Source organism: Podarcis muralis, chromosome 4 (genome assembly GCF_964188315.1).
Source record: "Podarcis muralis chromosome 4, rPodMur119.hap1.1, whole genome shotgun sequence".
NCBI lineage: Eukaryota > Metazoa > Chordata > Lepidosauria > Squamata > Lacertidae > Podarcis > Podarcis muralis.
In genome coordinates this window covers 41,282,938-41,303,051 of record NC_135658.1, presented here as the reverse complement: position 1 = coordinate 41,303,051, position 20,114 = coordinate 41,282,938, and the positions used below count along the sequence as shown (strand labels likewise).

Sequence of the window (20,114 nt, the reverse complement as noted above, 5' to 3'; positions counted from 1 at the left end):
AGGAGTAGTTGGTAGACTTACGAAATACTCACTACATTAATTCTCTCAACTTTTAGACCCAGAACATTGTACAATAGTCCTATGTAGCATGGATTAAATTATTGTTCTCCTAACCATGGCCTTTTTTACTCCCTTTCTTGTCCAAAGTACTTATTCTGGAGTAACCCCTATTTATTCATCACCCCCAACCACATCAAAGCTCATTCTTTATACAACTGGGCTCACTTCAAATCCAGTTGAAAAGTCTGGAAAGAGTGGCCTTTCCTCCTAAAAGACACCATTCCAATACTAATTAGAAATGGATTAATTATTTGGGCCAGCTCAGCTAGACTATTTCTGCATCCAAAATCTGTAGGTTTTTTAAAAAATGTATGTATATGAATGAATGAACATTAGGATATGTATTAGGAATACAAATTTAGGCTGGGCAAACTGTGGCCAATTTAGGTGGTGTCCGCTCTGTCCTATTGTGTCATCAAAAGACCATGACAGAGGCAGATGTGGCAATATAAATTTGTTGACTATCCATTCATATTTTCCACATACGAGGTTATTTATCATGTGGCAGGTGGCAATGGCCTCTGAACACAGCTGTCAACATTAAGGACCATGGAAATGCATGCAAATCAGGCAGATGGTAATGAAGCCTTAAATTGCCACGTGCAGAGAATATGATGCAACAACATATGGCCCAAGACAGCCAGTAAGTCTGTAAAAGCAGAGCTAAATCCAGAGTGTAAGGATGTATCTTATCCTTTAAAGTATCTCAGCTCATTTTACTACAGTTTTCACTGGAGTCATTCTCTCAAATGACAAGGAACACTGAACTTACTTGACATGCTGTTATTTTCTGCAGCCATTCAGACTAGAATGGTTTGCACACATGGGAGACCTCCTGGCTGATTGCAGTTTCAGTCTGAACAGATGGTGAAATTAAATAATCTTGGTTGTTTTTTTTATTTAAAAAAATCATCTCACATGAGCCCTTTGAAACATTTTATTAAGTTGCTTGTTCAAAGCTAAGAAAAATTTGTTTAAAAATACAGACTACTGAGAAAATAAATTTTAACTTGTCTAATTTTAAATAAAATATAAAGTCAGAGAGAGCTATAATTGAATAGCAAAACTTTTTTATTCTAATTAAAAGCTACAAATATGTATTCATTTAGTAGTAATTCCTGCTATTCATTCAAATTGGTTACTAGTATGCAGAAGCAAGCATCCATGCATATTTCTTTAGTAGGGTCTGCTTTGACAAACATTGGATATCACCCTTCGCTATTCATGTGTTTTCAAATCCAGCTACATGCTACATGCATTGGAGCCCTAAAATTACAGAGAGAGAAGGGATGTCCCCAGAATTCCCCTTCCTCACCAATTGGGTCAGTGGCAAAAAAAAGGGCGCAGGCTCATTTTATCAGGATGCCTTACTGTTAAACACTTAGGACTGTGTATAGTCTGTTGTTGTTGTTTTTAAACCCTTAAAGTGGTTTACAGTCAAGTGGTATATAAATTTTCTGAAATAAATAATAGTTTATTGCAACCCAATTTTAGCTTCAGCTCATGCTCTGTTACCACCAGCAGCAAAACATAGGATTTTGTATTAAGCCTCCAGCACACTCTGGGACAGAAAACCATGTTTTGGATCAATAGCACAGAAGAAAACATTTGCTGAGATATGACATAAAAGGTTTTAGATTTTACACAGGAAAAGTTACACCTAAAGGACGGATTTGTCACAACCTAGAATTATGTTTCAACAAACAAAATTAAGGCAATACAAACATTAAGTTCATGGGTGCCTCCAGGCTGGCACTGTTTTATGGGAGAAATTAAAGCACATATCACAAGTTAGGATTCTATAATTAGAACATTCTGTCTCCCTAGTACAACAGATCTATTTATTTATTTTTTGGCTTTTTGCAACTAGGAAAGTGATATGGAAACAGTCTGTAGTAGCTCTCAGAAGATAAACTTACTTCCTCTTAAAGACAGGTAGGCTGTGGCAGGCTGAGTTTTACAATGCTTCAAAATGGCCTACATGTTTAATTGACTCAGACTTCTTTGTCCTTTGGAAAGCAAGGGTCATAATTGAACTTATCACAGCAACACATTTCAAAACAGAAACAGCAAATTCCTATTTATTTTTCTCGTCTAAACATAATTGTTCATTCAGCTTACGTATAAGGTTAAAATTCCATGCCAACATACTTCTGTGTTAATTACCTTTGGTGTTCAAATATGGACCATCTTGCCTGTGAGTCCTGGAATACCTGCTTCCTGCCTTGCAGACCTTTTCCACCTGGCCTGGGAGGGTGGAGCCCTGACTGATTGCAAGCTACAAAAGCTGAGGCTGATTGCTGAACAGACTCTTGGGCTGGAATTCTGTTTAGGGTTTTTTTGTTGTGGTTGTTGCCAGGGGTTTTTGTATCTTTGTTTTAGATTTTGTTGTGATTTATGTGGAAATTGTTGAGTTTGGCTTTGTATTTTTAAATGTTTTATTTATTGTTTATGGCTACTTTTGTTATATTGGAGTTATGTATTTTTTTCATGTTTTAAGCCACACTGAGTACGGTTGAACTGTGGAAAGGTCGCATGCAAATTAAATTATGTATGTATTTATGCACGTTTATTTGTTGTGATGCATATTTACAAGGACTCTGAACAGTGCCTTCTGTAGTAACATTCTGCTATGCGTTGCCCACTTTCCCCACAATTTCTGTGTATCCCCCAAAGGTCAGAACTCTGTTCCAAATATCAGAAGAGAGTTTGAGAAGCACATACTAAGTTGTAACTGTTACCAAATGCCTTATTGGCTGGAGAAAGCAGGCAGGAACAGCTTTTATTATGAACATCTTTCCTATACAGTAAGGAAAATACATTATTTTTTAAAACTGCATTAATATTATTATCCACAAAGAAAGAGTACTGAACACCACAAACTTATCCTTGGACCCAAAGACATGAGATAAGCTTGCAATGCAGGGCAACTAGTTGCCACACTACACTTGCCCAGCTTTCAGAAGTTGGGTTGCATTGGTAGAAAGTGTTTATATCTTACTACCATGCAGCTGTGCCAATGCAGTTACAAGGCTAAAGGTGGGCAATGAAGACCACAGCAATGAGAGTGATTTGGTTAGTTTAATTCAACATACTATGCATTAAGCACTAGTGAAATGTTAGCGTATGGCAGGGTTGAGCAGACTTCAAGCTTGTCAGATCTAATTTGGTGTTTTAGAAGAACATCAAGATCTGTAACAAGACCCAGGTGCAGAAGACATACTATTAGAATTAAAAAACAGGGCATCTAGAGATATGTTTTCATTATCAGAACTGAACAGAGTTCAGTACATTCACACAAATTTCACTCCTGGTTACCTCAAGTTTTCTTCATTTCAGTAGCCTAATTTCATTGCAGCAGTGTAATTTAAGGAGAGAAAGGAACTTTATAGTTCTTTTCATTGTAAAGGGGCCAGAAACCCTTGTTAATCTCCTGAAAAATACTGCATAAAGATCTACCATTAGATCCCCATCTACCATTATACCTCCATCTACTGCATCTTCTGTTCACCTCAAAATAGAAAACACAATACTTAATGATATACATAGTTCAGTGACCAGGTAAAATGAAGGACATAATTGTGACAAGTCCAGTAGCTAATCAATCATCATACCAGTATATATTAGCTACAGGAAGGGAACACAATTTATATATCAACATATATTTGGTTACCTGTATTACTATTTTGGGTGTGGATTCAGAAACCAGATTCCCCACTGGCTGGATCTGGGACGGGGGTGAGAAATCCAGGCAAAACTATCTCACTTGAAGAGATCAGACATAATCAAAAGTAACCACAGGTTTGACGTACCTTTAAAATGTGCGAAGTTCAATAAGTTCACAAAATCATGTGTACATTAGACTGTTTTGAAGAGAGGACTGGAACTAGAACCTTCTCCTTTCATAGTAGGAAGCTCATCCAGAACCAACTGTACAGTGCTAAATAGATGGTTTTGGTCTAGCCTAGTTTAATGTAAAAGTCAAGATGTACAGATTATGTATTGTATTAATGAATGAAATATTAACATTAAAGGAATCAAGCAAAAAATGAGTAATACACTGCAAAGTTTTATAAAACAAAAAGATGATTTAATATGTGTAACAGACTATTTTAGTTCTTGGCTGATATTCAATGTATTATCTTAAAAGCACAGTAGGTATTTAGTAACATATTTTATTTATGAAAATATTGTTTCACTTCTTATAGAACACAATATAGTCCAGTAAATATTATTCATAAACATCCACAACTTCTTATAAAAATACAGGATTGCATGCAGGCTCGGAGTAAACACATTCAACCAAATTTTTACTGAAATGTGGTGTGTAAAATTTAAATAGCTGTTTTCTAAGCAAGAGAAAACTTTTACATTTTGGTAAAGGTCCATCTCACTGCATATTTTTGAATGAAACACTGTGGTGAGCACAATCAGGAAGTCAAATGTGATCTCTTGAGCCCCTGACTCAAAAATCCACCAGCATTTTTAGACTACATACAATGATTTTATTATTCTATCAAACCACATGTATTTTTTCCTTCAGTATGATGAATGTGCATTTGAGCTACTACATTTTGTTACAAAAATATTTATTATTATTTTTATTGGGCTTTTATAAAAGCCAAGAGAAGAAAACAGACCTATAAAAAGTCTTCATCTTCAAGAGGTCATCATGTCCATCTACAAATTATCTTTATGACATTTTCATAACTCATTGGTTTTTCATGTCTTCATTGCCTGGATCTGATCTAGGTAAAACAAATAAAGTTGATGTTAAAATGCTGTTTTTATTTAATTATATTAGCTACAGAATTCTAGTACAGTAGTCCCTCGGGTTAAGAACTTAATTTGTTCTGAATTCATTCTTAACCTGAAATTCATTCTTAACCTGAATTAACCTGCATTCATTCTTAACCTGAAACTGTTCTTAACCTGCAGTACCGCTTTAGCTAATGGGGCCTCCCGCTGCTGCCGCTGTGCAATTTCTGTTCTCAACCTGAAGCAAAGTTCTTAACCCGAGGTAATATTTCTGGGTTAGTGGAGTCTGTAACCTGAAGCGTCTGTAACCTGAAGTGTCTGTAACCTGAGGTTTAGTATTAACCACTTTAGTATTAAGGCTTCTGAACTATTTTATAGAGCCTTGAAATATGAACTATAACCTGTGCTTCCTTCATAGAAATGTTCTTATGGATCAGCACTACAGTGTGTAAACATGGATCTTCACACAGCCAATATAATAAATGGCACTTCTCTGCCTCTCATCTTTTAGTCTCTGCTGACATCTAGCGGTGTATTTTAAATAAAACACTGTACTCAGCTAAGGCCAAAGCTTAGAGCAAAGCTTCTAAAAAGCATGCAAAAGAGCTTGCCACTCTAACTATGTAAACTAGTAATTTCCTATAAGAATATTCCATTCCAAAACAGTGACCATTGGAATAAAAATAAAAGCTGATTATATATTATTTACTAAATAATGTGTTATGGGGCAACCCAGTCAGATGGGCGGCATTTAAATAATAAAATTATTATTATTATAATAAATTAAATGAAGAGAGACAGTATCACTATTAAAGCCCAAACAATGGTAGATATTAAACAATAATTATGATAATTATGATAACTTACACCAAAGGATAGTGGAGGATAATAATGTGGGATGCTTGAATGCTGCATAAAACTTCTTAAGACTCATTCAGTCAACGAGAGCAGACAGTGAGAATGAGACTTGAAAATGCAATTATCTCTAGACCTAGAAATCATCTAGTCATTTTGAAAATTCTCTGGTATGCACAGCATAAAAGCTGCCATATTTTACTAAATATGCTTTAGCTTTTTGTAATCTACATCATAATGCTACTTGCTTTCTGTTGTATACATAAATAAAAGAATCATACATTCCACGCTTATAGCATTGTACTCAGACCACAAGCACTATTTCTTAGTCTTAGTTTAGGAGTAACAATACTGCCCATATATTTGCTTAATTTAAATGGGAAGTTTTAAAGGGAGGTATTTTTGCTAAAAATATAAAGTGTAACACACAGGGATCCAAATAGCCAAGTTTGATGAGTATACTCACTGTGTAATCTGATCTGATAGCAGAAATAGATTGAGGGAAAAGCAAAATGAAATGACAGAAAAGACTACAAAATGAATGGAAAAGGGAAGCTGGTAATGCAAAGCATGATGAAATGTACCTTGAAGCCAGTCTACACCTTCTTGCAAACCTTCTCCTTTAAGAGCATCACTAGCACTAAAATGAGAAAAGAACAAACTTTTCTTAATGGCACAAAAAAACTAATGAAAAAAGTGTTTACATTTTCTACAGTTAGTTAAGATCAAATCATAGCCACAGAAGTATATTAATTGTTAGTGTATGAAGATAGTACATAGCACAGACCAACATGAAAGATGCTGAGATGCTTAGCTGCTGCCCAAAGCAGCAAACCTCAATTTCCTCTTACTTTCAACCATTTGCGATAAAACAAAATCTAACATGACACCATCATGTTCAGTTTCCCTGCCGTATAAGGAATGCCTAACAAAGTGGAAGCAGTGTTTGCAGTGTCTGGAAGAGAATACAAAAAGTTAAGTGAATTCGCAAGATCCTCACAAATCAATGGGAATATATGAGAAAATAAGACTACAAGGGCTGTAGCAGCAGTAGAGAAGTAGCTGTAAGCAGTCCCTTTCTTAAAATATTTCTGTCAATATTGACCCTTCTCTCTTTCCTCTGGCCCATGATCTCTTCCTCTTTTTGGCTCCCTTGCTTCTGCCTCCTATTTCATCTGCCTCTTCCCTAAAGTCTTTACTACAGAGGTAAGGAACCTTTGGGCCATTGGCCATCTTCGTCCACTAGGAGGTCCAATTTAGCCCACAAGGCCACTTTCCCCAAACCACACCCACCCGATGATCAGCTGATGCCACTGGTGACATTAGCTGATGGACAAGAGGAAAGGGTTTAATCCTGCTTTGGTTGCATGGCCTGTGCCCACCAGTGAACTGGATTGCTCAGCCAAAGCAGCAGGATTTAATCTTCACTCATCAGCTGATGAGTAGGGGAATAAAGCCTTTTGCAAAAGCACTGTTTGAAGTAACTTGTGCTTCTCCTTTAAATAGGCAAGTGGAGAGGTAAGTGGATGGCAGCAGGGTAGCTAGGGGACTTCTCTCCCGCACCCCACTGCTGCCGCCACCAACTACCTGTACTTAAAGAGGAAGTATTAGCTTCTCCAAACAGAGGTTTTGCAAATAATTTAAGGCAGCCCCCATGCTCACGTTTCAGCCTCCAGAAGCAGGGGGGGGGGGGAACCAACTTCTCTGTTTCTCATCCTGCACAAGCCTGACGTAACTTGAAATGTTGCACACTTGCCAACAAGTTAGTGAAAAGATAACTGATGCCTTTGTCATTGCCCACAGTCTTCTGGAGCAGGTTTTTTTTTTGGGGGGGGGGTGCATAAGGGCTGCAGGCGGAGGTGAGGAAGGAGAAATATCATTGCTTCAGTGGGTCTTTTCCACTGATGGGCAAACACAGCTTGATCCCACCGATTGTTGCCTTACATCAAGCAAATGGCAAGCTGTAATTTGCTAACACTGGTAGCTTTCCAGAGGTATTCCAAGATGCTGAGATTAGTAAGATTCTGTCAGTTTCTTGGTTTATCTTAGAAAAACAACCCTGCAAATTCAAACACCAATCTTCTACAAATAGATATTACCATTATACAACTGTGTAACATGACACTGATTACAGCTTGCTTTTGGAATCAGTATTTGTATACTGGTTATCACAGAGTTTTCTTCACTCAATATAAGCATTAGTAACTTAAAACTAATTTTAGTACAAAATGAAAGTAAGCCAATTTTACCAGATATGCCATGGCTTGTCTTTGATGTTCTCCAAAGCCAATAACTGAGATACTTTTACTGATGACACAGCAAACCTGAGGTCCATCTTGTTTGCAAAGAACAAAATTGGTATTCTTCGGTGTTTAAGATCTAGGAGTAACATAATGTTTTGTTAATCCATTCATATTTTATATAAACACATTTTTACAAGGCGACAATATGCCTACACTGCTCACCTGTTAATGCCATCTTTTGAAGGTTTTATCCTACTAAGATAGAAACACTGGGCCATGGCATCTCTGGTGCATGTTTCAGTACAGTTCCGAAAGTACCCATCCCCAAAGATGTATGTCTAAGGCTGCAAAGTTTATAATTAAGCTAAGTCCCTATGCACTGTCATATCCTTACTGTTTTTAAGTAAGTGTTTCATTAAGAAGCTCTTCTACAGAACCTGTAGATATGATACAGGGTTTCAAAATCTCCTATGAGATTGTGGCACATTTGCATGCAGCAAGAATGTAACAAGCTATATGAACTGACCAAAATATGCTTGTTGTGGATTATATCTAGCAAGTACTAAAAGCAGGGAATTATTTTTAAAAACAAAGAGACGCTGAGCCTGCCTGGGAGCCATGTCATCTGCCCTGCTAGTCAGTTTTACTGAGCTCTCAGTGTGTGTGTAGCTGCAACTGCTCATTAGAGAGGAAAAGGCACATAAGAAGAGACACTTCATGTAGTAATAGTAGTATTACTTCACACAGGCAAGGATTCAATTCTTGTTCTGAAAAAAGATTCTGGGGCTGAGATCTGATCATGGTTAAAGTTGCACTTGAAGACAAATTAGTGAAGATATTCCAATCAATAATATAGAATCAGGAAAATTATTTGACAAGAAAAAACCCTAAAATCTAGTTTATAGCTTTGCAGTCGATATACAGTACAGAGTACAATATATCATAAATATTCTATACAATCAGTAACAATTTCATCAACATCAATCTTACTTCATGGTTTTTATTAAGTCTACTAACATCAGAGAAGTTACTTCCATAGATGTAAAATAACTATATTATGGAATAGAAATACAACCATATATTTGGCAGTATTCTGTTACAGCTGTTGCTGAAGGCATCTATTTTTAATATAAAAGCCAAATCCTATCTCCAGTGTAGTTTTTAATCTAAGCTTTGAAAATACAGATCTGTCGCTACTCCTGAATTATACAGTTGTTAGATTATTCCCCCGCCCAATTTCAATGTTCAGTTAGATCAAAGTGAATTATTTCAGCAACTACACTGGAGCCATCCCATGTAACATAACAAGGCTTTCCCTTACAGGTGTAGGCCTTCCCTTACAGGTGTCCAAACAGACATAAGGGGATTAGCTGAGGAGTCACGCAAGCTCAGGATGGTGCCAGAGATGCATATTTGCAGTCCCTTCTTATGTGTGAAGAGGGCTGGAGAGATGTGTCTCAGGCCCAGCCTGAAGGTATTTGCCTTGTTGGTGCAAATTGTCGGAAACCAATGTAGTAAAATCTTATTGAATTGCCCACAAGCTGTTGCAGCACATTATGTTTAGGGGACAAATTCAGAGTTTAAAATTTATGCAAGTTCAATTAATTTCTTATTTCTGAAATTTGTTCTGGTATCCTTATATTAAATTAATTTCATCTTGAATTATACTTGTGATACTCCGATTAACAGAAAATATACTGAAATCTTTCTTCTAGTTATCTACTGGGGAGAAAAACAAGGAGGTTTTATATGCAAATACAAAGTTACCAAGAAAATAGTTGTTTCATGTCAAAGACATATAGTAAGGATAGAACTGAGTGAATGATAAAGGATCTTCTCACCTGGATGATTCATGAGAGTGTCAAGTTCTTCTTTGGCCACAACCATTCTTAGTGTGTCATTGCTATCAATGACAAAAATAATGGCCTGGCAATCTCTGTGTGTCATAGAAAGCAAAGAAGCAAATTAGATGCTTCGTAAAATGTTGAGTAACAAAATGAATTAACAGAATCCTACTTCAATGTGTTGTGTGTTACTGTACTAACTGGTAGCAGCATATTCCTTCTAGATTCTTAGAAAAAACATTATGTTCCATATGCTGGTACTCAAGCTATTTTCAAAACAGACATGAATCTTTGCTTAGATTTATAAGCATAGTACTTCTAAAACAAGGCAGACCAACTTTTCATATCAAGTGAGCTGCAAGAGTACTTCAACATGGAACCTAGTGCCCTGCAGATGTTTTGAACTCCAATTCCCATTATGGTTGTGCTGGCTGGAGCTGGTAGGTATTGTAGTCAAAAAATCTGGAAGGTATGAGGTTAGGAAAGGCTGCTGTAAACATTAGTTAACTTAAAATTAATTACGCATAAGTATTCATTTTTTTTTATTTTGCAAGCCTATGCATATTATCTTAAGTCACAACAGAAGTATCATTATCATATTTTGCAATTACTCCCATTCACCTTCATAAATTTCATACAGAAATGATGAGAGACTTGTAGTTTCTACATATGTACAAATACTGCAAATTTCAGTCTCACAATAAAAAAGAACTTACTTGTAGTAGTGTTCCCAAAGATTTCTGTATCTACCTTGACCCGACATATCAAACACAGTGAATGACAAACTATAAACAAAAAAAAATATATAAAATTAAAACTGAAATGCTTTGATGGCTATGTACAATTATTACCTAGTCTACTGAACATAGTAGCGCTCACTTCTGACTCATTATTGAACCACTTATTGATATGCTTTTGATAGCAGAAAACTTTATATTAACTTGTATGGCAACACATCATATTCAATTAAATATCAAAACTGGATACTTAAAAAACAAAAAAAAACAAACTATTGATTCTTAAGCCAACGGTTGAATTCAAAATAGCACTAAGGAGATCACTCTCACTACCCCCTACACTCTTTTCTGGGGATTCTCCCAACCCCCCAGAGCTGATTGGTGGGGTATAGCTTCATTGCACTATTTATTTTTTGACTAAGTAAATGGTTTGAGTGAACTCAGTGAGACTACTAAGTAAACATGCTGATACCAGGACTAATTAGGCCTGGGGCCCAGAGGTATCCCACCCTTGCTATAATGCAAGGCACTCTTGAAGTTGAGGCAACTTTCAGAAGCAATTTTATTATGGCACGGGGCACGTTGTTCAAACGGAAAAGTCAACAATTCTGCTGGGCAAGCTTCAGCCTGGGAGCTGCTTGGCTCCTGGACAATGTTTTCTTTTAAGTCTAGTTAAAGAGACTATCCAACACTTAAAATCATTAATATGAAAGGCATAAATTTTCAACAGTACCACTTAAATATGTGAGACCTTTTCTACAAGAAATCTGTCTTAGCAATTTGTGATCCCTTCCCCACAGGCTTGTCACAATGACTACACACAGCATAACATCTCCATACCAAATCAAATGTTATAGTTAATGCAGCCTATTAGAAAGACAATTCTCTTGTCTAATACATAATTATATAGAATATAAACATAATGAAATATAAGGGTCTTACCTAGATGTCTTAAATTTTTCTACACTGAATCCTATTGTGGGAACAATATCTTGAGTTTGAGCCTTCAAAAGAAAACAAAATCGTCTTTAAAAATTCATGTTCAATTTGAATACTAAAAATCAGTAATATATTCTCTCGATCCAAATAAATAATAGTTTAAAATGTCACGTGGCATCATATATTTCCCCCTCGTGGCTCGCTATGGCTCATTCTCATCATGCTAAACTAATGCTGGCTAAGTATGTGAAGAGCTCAGAATATACTAAAATGCTATATACATGCTAAGTAGCAGTACTGTGGATATTTAGCTTATTTAAATCAGTTATTTAATGCAGTATGATGTTTGTGTTGGCAGCAGAGAACAGTAGTACCAATACCTAAACAGGCAACCTATGGATACTGCAGGAATACACAAGCTTTTAAGAAACATTGGATGGTGTAAAAGGTAAATGATCTTTGGACGGTTAAGTCCAGTCAAAGGCGACTATGGGGTATGGCGCTCATCTCACTTCAGGCCGAGGAAGTCAGTGTTTGTCTACATACAGCTTTCTGGGTCATGTGGCCAGCATGACTAAACTGCCATTTACCTTCCTGCTGCCGTGATAACCTATTTATCTACTGGCACTGATATGCTTTCAAACTGCTAGGTTGGCAGAAGCTGGGACAAAGCAACGGGAGCTCACCCTGTTGTGCGGAATCAAACTGCTGCCCTTCTGATCTGCAAGCCCAAGAGGCTCAGTGGTTTAGACTACAGTGCCACCTGCTCCCTTATTGGATGGTGTAGCAGTAAGACAGCAGGTACATTTTGTTGGATCCAAACTTAGTGATACATAAGAGAAGACTCATTAAAATAAACCACGACCAGGGTTTTCTTGGTCCTCTCCTCACTCCATAAAACATGGCTCTTCATTCAGCAACATATTGCAATTCCCAAATTGTACAGTTTTGTGGAGTAGCACGGGGATGGCAACAGCTTTGCGAAGGGGACCGGAAAATGCTGCAATGCATGCAGAGCTCAGCCCATGACCTTTGTACAGTTTGCACATAATGCTCAGTTAAATCATGGCTAAGTGTGAACGAGGAAGCACGCAGGTTACTCAGAGCGAAAAGCATAGCTACTTTGCTCTTTCTCTGCTATCTGGAGCTGAGCCATGGTTTGATTTAATGTTACATCCAAACTCGGTCTCCTGGTTTGTTTCCCCCAAACAAATCATGAGCGGTAAACTAAGAGCAAACCTTGGCTACAGTTTGCAATTTGTTTGGAATGAGACAAGCCACAAGTGAAGTTTTGAACATTTTACTAAGCCAAAAGAGAGTTTAGCTGCAGGAAGTATGGCAGAGCAAAACCAGGGAGGAGCAAAGAGGCCACAACTTTTGCTCCAGAGAGATGCATGCTTGCTTGTTCATACTTAGTCATGGTTTGGCTTAGTATTTAGGTGCTAGCACGACTAGTGACTAAGTACTTAATGTTTTCAATCTAATATGGCTTAACAAAAATAAGTGTGGCCTTTCTGTACTAGTTGAAAGTAACAAACCAGTATGCTAATGTTTTGGTTATAGTTGTTTAACACAATAAGCTTTTGCTGAAATCATGTCAAAGCATAATTGAAAAGACCTTAATGATATATTCATTCTTGCCCTGTATTTAGAGCCAAGGTATCACAGATACTATTTAAGGAAAAGCTATTTAAAGAAAGGTATAATAGCATTTAAAAAACATATACATATCTGCATGTCTGCAAAAGGGTGTGTATGTATAAACAGTATTCATTTCCTAAGCACTAGTTGATTCAACTTAAATTTGTTTACAGGCCATTGTGAAAACCCAAACATGGGCAGCATAAATCATGTATTTCCAACTATACAATGGATGCCTCATATTAGATCTTAATAAATTCACTTTTAATCTCTGCTATTTCTGAAACATATCCCCTGAGAAAAGGCCTGGGATAGCAATGTTTAATATTTTTATTTAATTCATTTTTCTGAGGTCTGCTCTTCTTTTCTATATTAAAACCAATAAGGAAGCTTTCTTTCTTCTTCATTAGATGGGTAAAATTACAATTCTGAACACACTTCCTGGAGAGTAAAGCCCCTTTGAATAGTGGAATTTCTTCTGAATAAACATTGATAGGGTACTGAAAATCACACAATAGGACTACCTAAGAAAATTCTCATTTGAACAAGCAGTTTAGAATTATACATCGTATCAAAAATTAAAAATAATGTGATCTACTTCCAAAAGAGAAAACAGTATATAAAGATGAATGCCATCTTAAACATTAGAATTTCAGTATGGTACAAAAGAAATCTTTCTATACATGTATCCAAATATGAGCATTATCTTTACTACAAGATTTGGCAAACGAGCAGGTAACATACTAAAAAGGACTACTTACATTAGATGGTTTTAGTTTGTTAATAATTGTTGTCTTGCCACTATTGTCCAACCCAAGGCACAGAACATGAACCTCTTTCTTCTTCAGACCAAGCCAGCCTGCTAGCTTGTCAAATAATCCCATAATTTTGATATAATGGCACAGTCAACACCTGTGTTTGCAAATAATATGTCTACTTAAAACAGTTGAAATTATTGTAGATGGACATGAAGGCAAAAGTCTTCAGATACTTAATACATATGTACATACAAACTCCCAAGAGAAAATGTTTTCAATCTGTGTCAGCAGGTTGGTTAATTTAAGCAAGTAGAAGATAAGCTGATTATTTGGCAAGAGTCTCTTGCCAAAGCAGCCTGGCTGCTTATCGCTCTGTCTAAAGCATCACTCTTTAGTTCAATGGATACCTGCATTATCACAGATAGATTATTTTGTGTCACCAGGTTAGTGAATTCATTTACAATGATATCTAATGCAATTGACATTGCAAATTCTATCTGTTTTACATTTTAAATCCTCCCCCCTTTCACATTTTGAAGGATAATGGAGTTTTAGTTCTTGTACTGTTTTTTGGAAAGTGCAATTCAGGCTGGTTTGCCTTTCTTTATATGTGAACTGAATTTCTCCCCCATTCCTAGTATTCAAAAGAAAGGGGGGGGGGGGGAATCAAGGCCCACTGAATTCATTGGGGCTTAATCCATTTGTAAGAAGGGATGGGGGCTGCTCCCTTTGCATGCAATACTGCACAAACTTGGTGAACATCCAGTCAACTTGGTGGTAGCTTCTTCCAAGGAGACGTGAACAGGACTGGCTTGTAAACAGGAGGGTGACGAGCTCCTGCCCACAAGCTATTTCACATGCAAGAGGATATACACATGTGTGTGTCCCCTCCATCCCTCAGAAGCTACTCAGGTGAGGGAAGCAGAACCACCAAAGAGGCAGAGCACCTACAAAGGCGGCTTTCCCTGTGGAGTTCCTTCATCCTGACTTGCTAAGAGGCTTCCTGACTCAGCCCAGGTGACAGAATCATAGAATCTGTATGGTGGGAAGAGGTTGTTGTAGCCAGTGTTCACTTTTTGTTGAGGTCTGCCCCCCCCCCCACACTGGAAAAACAAGTGAGGTCCCAACTAAAGAAGAATGGCAACTTATGCTGATGGAATATGTACAGCTTGCAGATTTAACATACAGAATAAGAGAACAAGAACATATGTTTAGAGAAGATTGGAAAATGTTTACAGTGGTACCTCGGGTTAAGTACTTAATTCATTCCGGAAGGTCCGTACTTAACCTGAAGCTGTTCTTAACCTGAAGCACCACTTTAGCTAATGGGGCCTCCTGCTGCTGCCGCGCCGCTGGAGCACGATTTCTGTTCTCATCCTGAAGCAAAGTTCTTAACCTGAAGCACTATTTCTGGGTTAGCGGAGTCTGTAACCTGAAGCGTATGTAACCCAAGGTACCACTGTATTGAATATATTGGGGGGGGGGTTGTGTACACTTCAAAACGTTGGCAGCATTAAGATAAATTCAACAGTGTAAATAAGTTTTGATGGATGTAATAATGGAATACTGAAGGATTTTATGATATGCAAAATGAACCACGGAAAGAGATTAAGGGAAGTCACTGTTATTTTAAGGATGTTTAAACGATTATTCTAATTTGTAAAACAGAAAATTTAATAATAATAATTATATATATAAAACACACACACAACGCCCCCCCCGACAATCCTCCTCGCCAATGAAGCTCATGAGGTGAACTTTACCCAGCACTCGCCTACCTCGCAGGGCTGTTGTAAGGATGAAAGGGAAGAAGGGGAACGAAACTGCTCCTAGCTTGTCGGAAGAAATGCCAGGATAAAGGCCATTAATAATACTAGAGTTCCTAACTGCTCGGCGCCTGACAACAGAACGGCGCACCCACCAACCCCTCGGCACCGGTTCAGGCTGACCCCTGAGGGACAAGCCGTCGAAGCCTCCGCCCGCGCATGCTCCCCTCGTCCCCTATTTGCCCTCTGAGGGAGAAACGAAACGCCCAACCGCCACCGGCGCTACTCACGAAGGGAAACGCAGCCTCCGCCGCCTGCCAGGCCTTGGAAGAGCGAGCCCCTCCCGCGCGCACCCTCTTCCGACGCCTGCGTCGTTGCCTAGGAGACAGAATCGACGCACGAGCCGCGCCCTCCACGGCGGGGGCTCCACAATGCTCATTATTCTTATACTCTCGGAAGCCTTTCGTGACGTCAGTGGATTCTATTGGGTGGATGAGCGGGGGGAGGGAAGAAGGGAGGAAATCGCCCATATAGACTCACACAACCTGTCCAATGTTCAGTTTCTGGAATCGTCTGTTTCCCCCTTTCTGTCTGGAGGGAAGTGTGAGCTACCTATAGAGAGCAATGCTGAAGAAGTGCTGTAACTGAGCAGCAGCAAATACAGGTCAGGCTCATGCATTGTCTAATTTTGATCATAGTTCGTGTGATGTCTTGGCTGCCACTTTATATTGAGTAGGGAAGAAGAGATTTTCCTGCCAAAGCATAGCTACGTTGAATTTGTGAATTTAAGCGGCTCTTACTTCAGCCGCAGGAAGACAAAAAACCATTTTTACAGATATTTCAGGGGTTCTATCTTCAAAAATTGGTGAGATACTCTATACTTTCTTATCTCTATGAGCATGGCAACCCCTGAGGTATATGACAACAAAGAGGTACAGCATTTTTTTTTAAAAAAACACCCTACTGCCGCATGACACTTCCGGTTCCTATCAAAGTGCTCCATGTGCGGGGCTGGAGTGTTGGAAGGAACCAATGCAACATTTTAAATAAAACAAGCAGGATCCTCTTCGTTGACGTGATAAAATCTTACTGACACAACTTCCAGAAAGATAGCTGTATTATGACCTGCTTATTATTATGCCATAAACTGTCATGGCTTACTAAGGATAATGCATCTGATGAAATGGACTCTGGTCTAACAAAGCTTATGTTCTGATTTTATTTGTGTATTAAATTTAGACTCCACTGCCCCTACACAAAATTCAAAGGGCCATACATAGTTTCCAAGCCTCATAAGAAGCCCGTCAGACAGCCTAGGCCAAAAGGGGCTGACTGGCCCAAGATCATTCGCTGGATCTGCCAGAGGACGTATTTCATCGAGGCAAAAACACTCAAGGTGGACCAAGTGAGAGGTGTTGCCTGGGAAGAGACCTCCTGAGGAAAAGAGAGGGAGGCATGGAGGGCCATATTCAGTTCTCAGACCTGAGGTTCTCCACAAGAACTAAGGGACCTTTGCCCTCCATGTAAAAAAACAACAACTAAGCACCACGGTGTGTTGACTCACCAGACTCAGCTTTTACATTCATATGGGTAGTATAAAAGAGAACTGTTGTAAAAGTTTTAGTGGAAGTGCAAAGCCTAATATGGACAAATTTGCTCAGGTTATAGGTAACCTATAAAGTACTGCAAATACATTACGGAACGTAAATACATTAGGAAATACCAGGCAGACTATCAGAATTATCTTCATGTACAAGTCTGAATTAAAGTGTAGGGAGCTTCCTTTTTCATCCAAAATTCCAGATTAGGCTACATTCTTAAAAAATATAATCTCCTGAGCTCAGAAATATAATGCAAACAGAGCCCATTAGGGTTCTGTCTCTGAATCCAGTTTCTCTTCAACTGTTTTTTTTGACAAGTGCTGTGACAGCACAATTATAAATAGCCAATACATGAATTACTGAGTTACATCTGGAACCAGCAGTGTGGTCTTAAACAGATTGACTTAGAAGGAAGCCCTTCTAAGTTAACTGTAAGGTATTCCTAATAAGAATGCTTAGGACTGCAGCCTCTGTCTCTACTAAATCATTTTGGGACTCTCTCTTTTCTTTCTCTTTAGTGGGTAATGATATACAAATTTAATAAACCAAACTACTACATTTATCGTCTGGTCCCTTTTTGTAAAACAGGGGTTCCAGAACTGTGGTTCGTCAACCATCAGTGGTCTGTAAGCTTCATTCAAGTGGTCCACAGCATGTCTGTGGATTTAATGCACATCCATGGCATCAAATGTTCATATTGATTTTTAATTGTATTTTTATAGCTTATTTTATTTCTTATATTCTTACTGCATTACAATTTGAATTTTTATGTACTGAAGTTCTCACCCTAGGCCACCAGGGGGATACTGTAGATAGTTATGCAAATAAGGGATCGAAAGTGACGTTCAGTGATTGGATAGTTTTAGAAAATTGTTACAGTTACATTGTACTGGAGCTCTATATAAGCAGGCTGACTGAACCCTTCAGTTCCGTTCTGTCCCGGCCTGTGAATAAACAAGAGGTGTTTGAAGAATCGCTGTGTCGTCTGATATGTTCACCCACAACTTAACATGAATGATACGGAATTACAATTGCCGCAACAGGCAGGAAAATCATTAAGTAATCTGCTAAGACCCTCAGCAATTTTCAAGTGGTCCATGGTGGGGAGGGGAAAGTTTGGGTACCACTGTCTTAAAACAAGCTAGAGAAAAATGGAGGTCATCACCTCTATTTCACAAGATAAAAGCTGAAGAAAAAATCTGACCTACTGCATGCTAGAGCCTGCTTGTTCCCCTGCAAGAGCAATACCAGCCAGAGCTAATGACCTCACTGTTCATATCCTCTCACCTGCTTTGATGCAAGACAGACAGGCTCATAAACCACAGGGGAGAAAGGCCTCTAGCTGTGCTTTTTAAGAGAAACATTTATCCAGCTATCACATAAAGAGACACATGAGACACTGTTATCTGGGAACTTGGTTTGGCACCTGGTCCTAAAATGTTGCTGCTTGAGGTTATTTTGGTTCCTATTGGCTCTAATGCAGGCGAGATTTGATACAATATGTAGCTGGTTTCTTCATGGCCCTTTATGGACTTTTATTAGCATGTACATATCATATTCTGCAAGATTTAGGTGAAATGGGAAAAAAATTCAACTCAGAAATAACCACCAGTACTGTACTTTTATTTGCTAATAAATATCTTAATAAATAGTCTTACTCCATCTGTAAGACCTGATAATGCCTCTTAGGAAATCATAGAAAAATAAAATACAATAATCATCAGTAACTTGTACGTTGTACAAATATCTTATTATGTTGCTCAGCATGTAGCTTTGCCAAACCCCATATTCTTTCTGCAAATAGATGGCATATGAATGCAATTCACCTTAAAACACCCTAGTTATGAGAGCTGAGCATTTTATTATACTACTAACTTATAGGCATGCCAGCACATGAAAATTTACATGGAACATCATATTATCATAGTAGTAGATCTCAAATGAGGAAAATAATAACACCTCTCAAGTAAATGTGGATTACTTCATCTTTAATTTCAAACAGGAAAATGGCTTCATTTCCCCTTGGGACTGCCGATCAGTATGTTAGGCTTTCCTTTGGACAGTTATTCCTGCATTACAATTTAAGAAAAGAAAGGAAAGTGCAAATTAAATCTAAGTGGAAGTATAGTAAAAGGAAATAACTGTAAACAATGGTGCAGACCCAAGGGGAAAACAAGTCAGATTTCTAAAATTGACACGTAGCCCTTCTCTTCAAACCTGGTGACTTTAGCTTGCAATTGTCAGTAAGACACAAACATATACATATTCATAATCTATGATGGGCATAGCTTAATGTCAAAGAGCACAAACTTCCCGTTCAAACTCCTTAGGTGTCAGATGCATATGAAAAGCAGGAGCAGTGTGTGTGTGTGTGTGTGTGTGTGTGTGTGTGTGTGTGATGTCCACAGTCAGATCAATTGAAGGAGATGTTTCATATGAAATGATCAGTGAATGTGCATGCAAATTGGCTTTCTTCTTTGAAATGTGAAGCTCTCCCAATTTCTGAGTACTCAGAGCAAATTGCTGGATGAGGGTGAAACGTTGTTGTTGTTGTTGTTGTTGTTGTTGTTGTGAATTGTTGCAGTTATAGTTGACTATAAAAGTGAAAGAAGCAATAGCAAAAAGCAAGAGTTGTTTAATATACAACATTTTGAAAACGATATGGAAAGATAGGTATGTGCTGATGCCACTTACTAGTTGTAAAAAAATTATTTGTTTGTTTGTTTATTAATTGTTATTATATTTAGGTATAATACTACTGCCATTTTGAAGCCATGTACCTTGTGTTTTGAAATTGTTATTTTAATTGCTGTGTAAATAATTTGCAAACATATCATTTAACAAATTTTATGACTGGGCTTGTAAAGGAAATTATTTTAGCATAGCAGTCAAATGAACATAAAGACAAAAAA

The 20,114-nt window shown here is 37.9% G+C and overlaps 1 protein-coding gene across 2 annotated transcripts; it reads right to left on the bottom strand.

Moving 5' to 3' along the window:
• Positions 1 to 4,128: 4,128 nt before the first annotated feature.
• On the bottom strand, positions 4,129 to 16,046 carry ARL6 (ARF like GTPase 6). Of its 2 annotated transcripts, none has more exons than XM_028726798.2 (8): positions 15,892 to 16,046; positions 13,839 to 13,989; positions 11,440 to 11,501; positions 10,477 to 10,545; positions 9,758 to 9,852; positions 7,923 to 8,052; positions 6,258 to 6,313; positions 4,129 to 4,808 (listed from the first exon to the last, which is right to left on the bottom strand). In XM_028726798.2, exons 2-8 carry the CDS (start codon positions 13,959 to 13,961, stop codon positions 4,783 to 4,785), a joined length of 561 nt encoding a protein of 186 aa, XP_028582631.1. In that variant the 5' UTR covers positions 13,962 to 13,989; positions 15,892 to 16,046; the 3' UTR covers positions 4,129 to 4,782. The 2 variants fall into 2 exon arrangements, with proteins under 2 accessions (XP_028582631.1, XP_028582632.1); XM_028726799.2 differs by lacking the exon at positions 15,892 to 16,046 and adding an exon at positions 15,614 to 15,879.
• Positions 16,047 to 20,114: the final 4,068 nt, after the last annotated feature.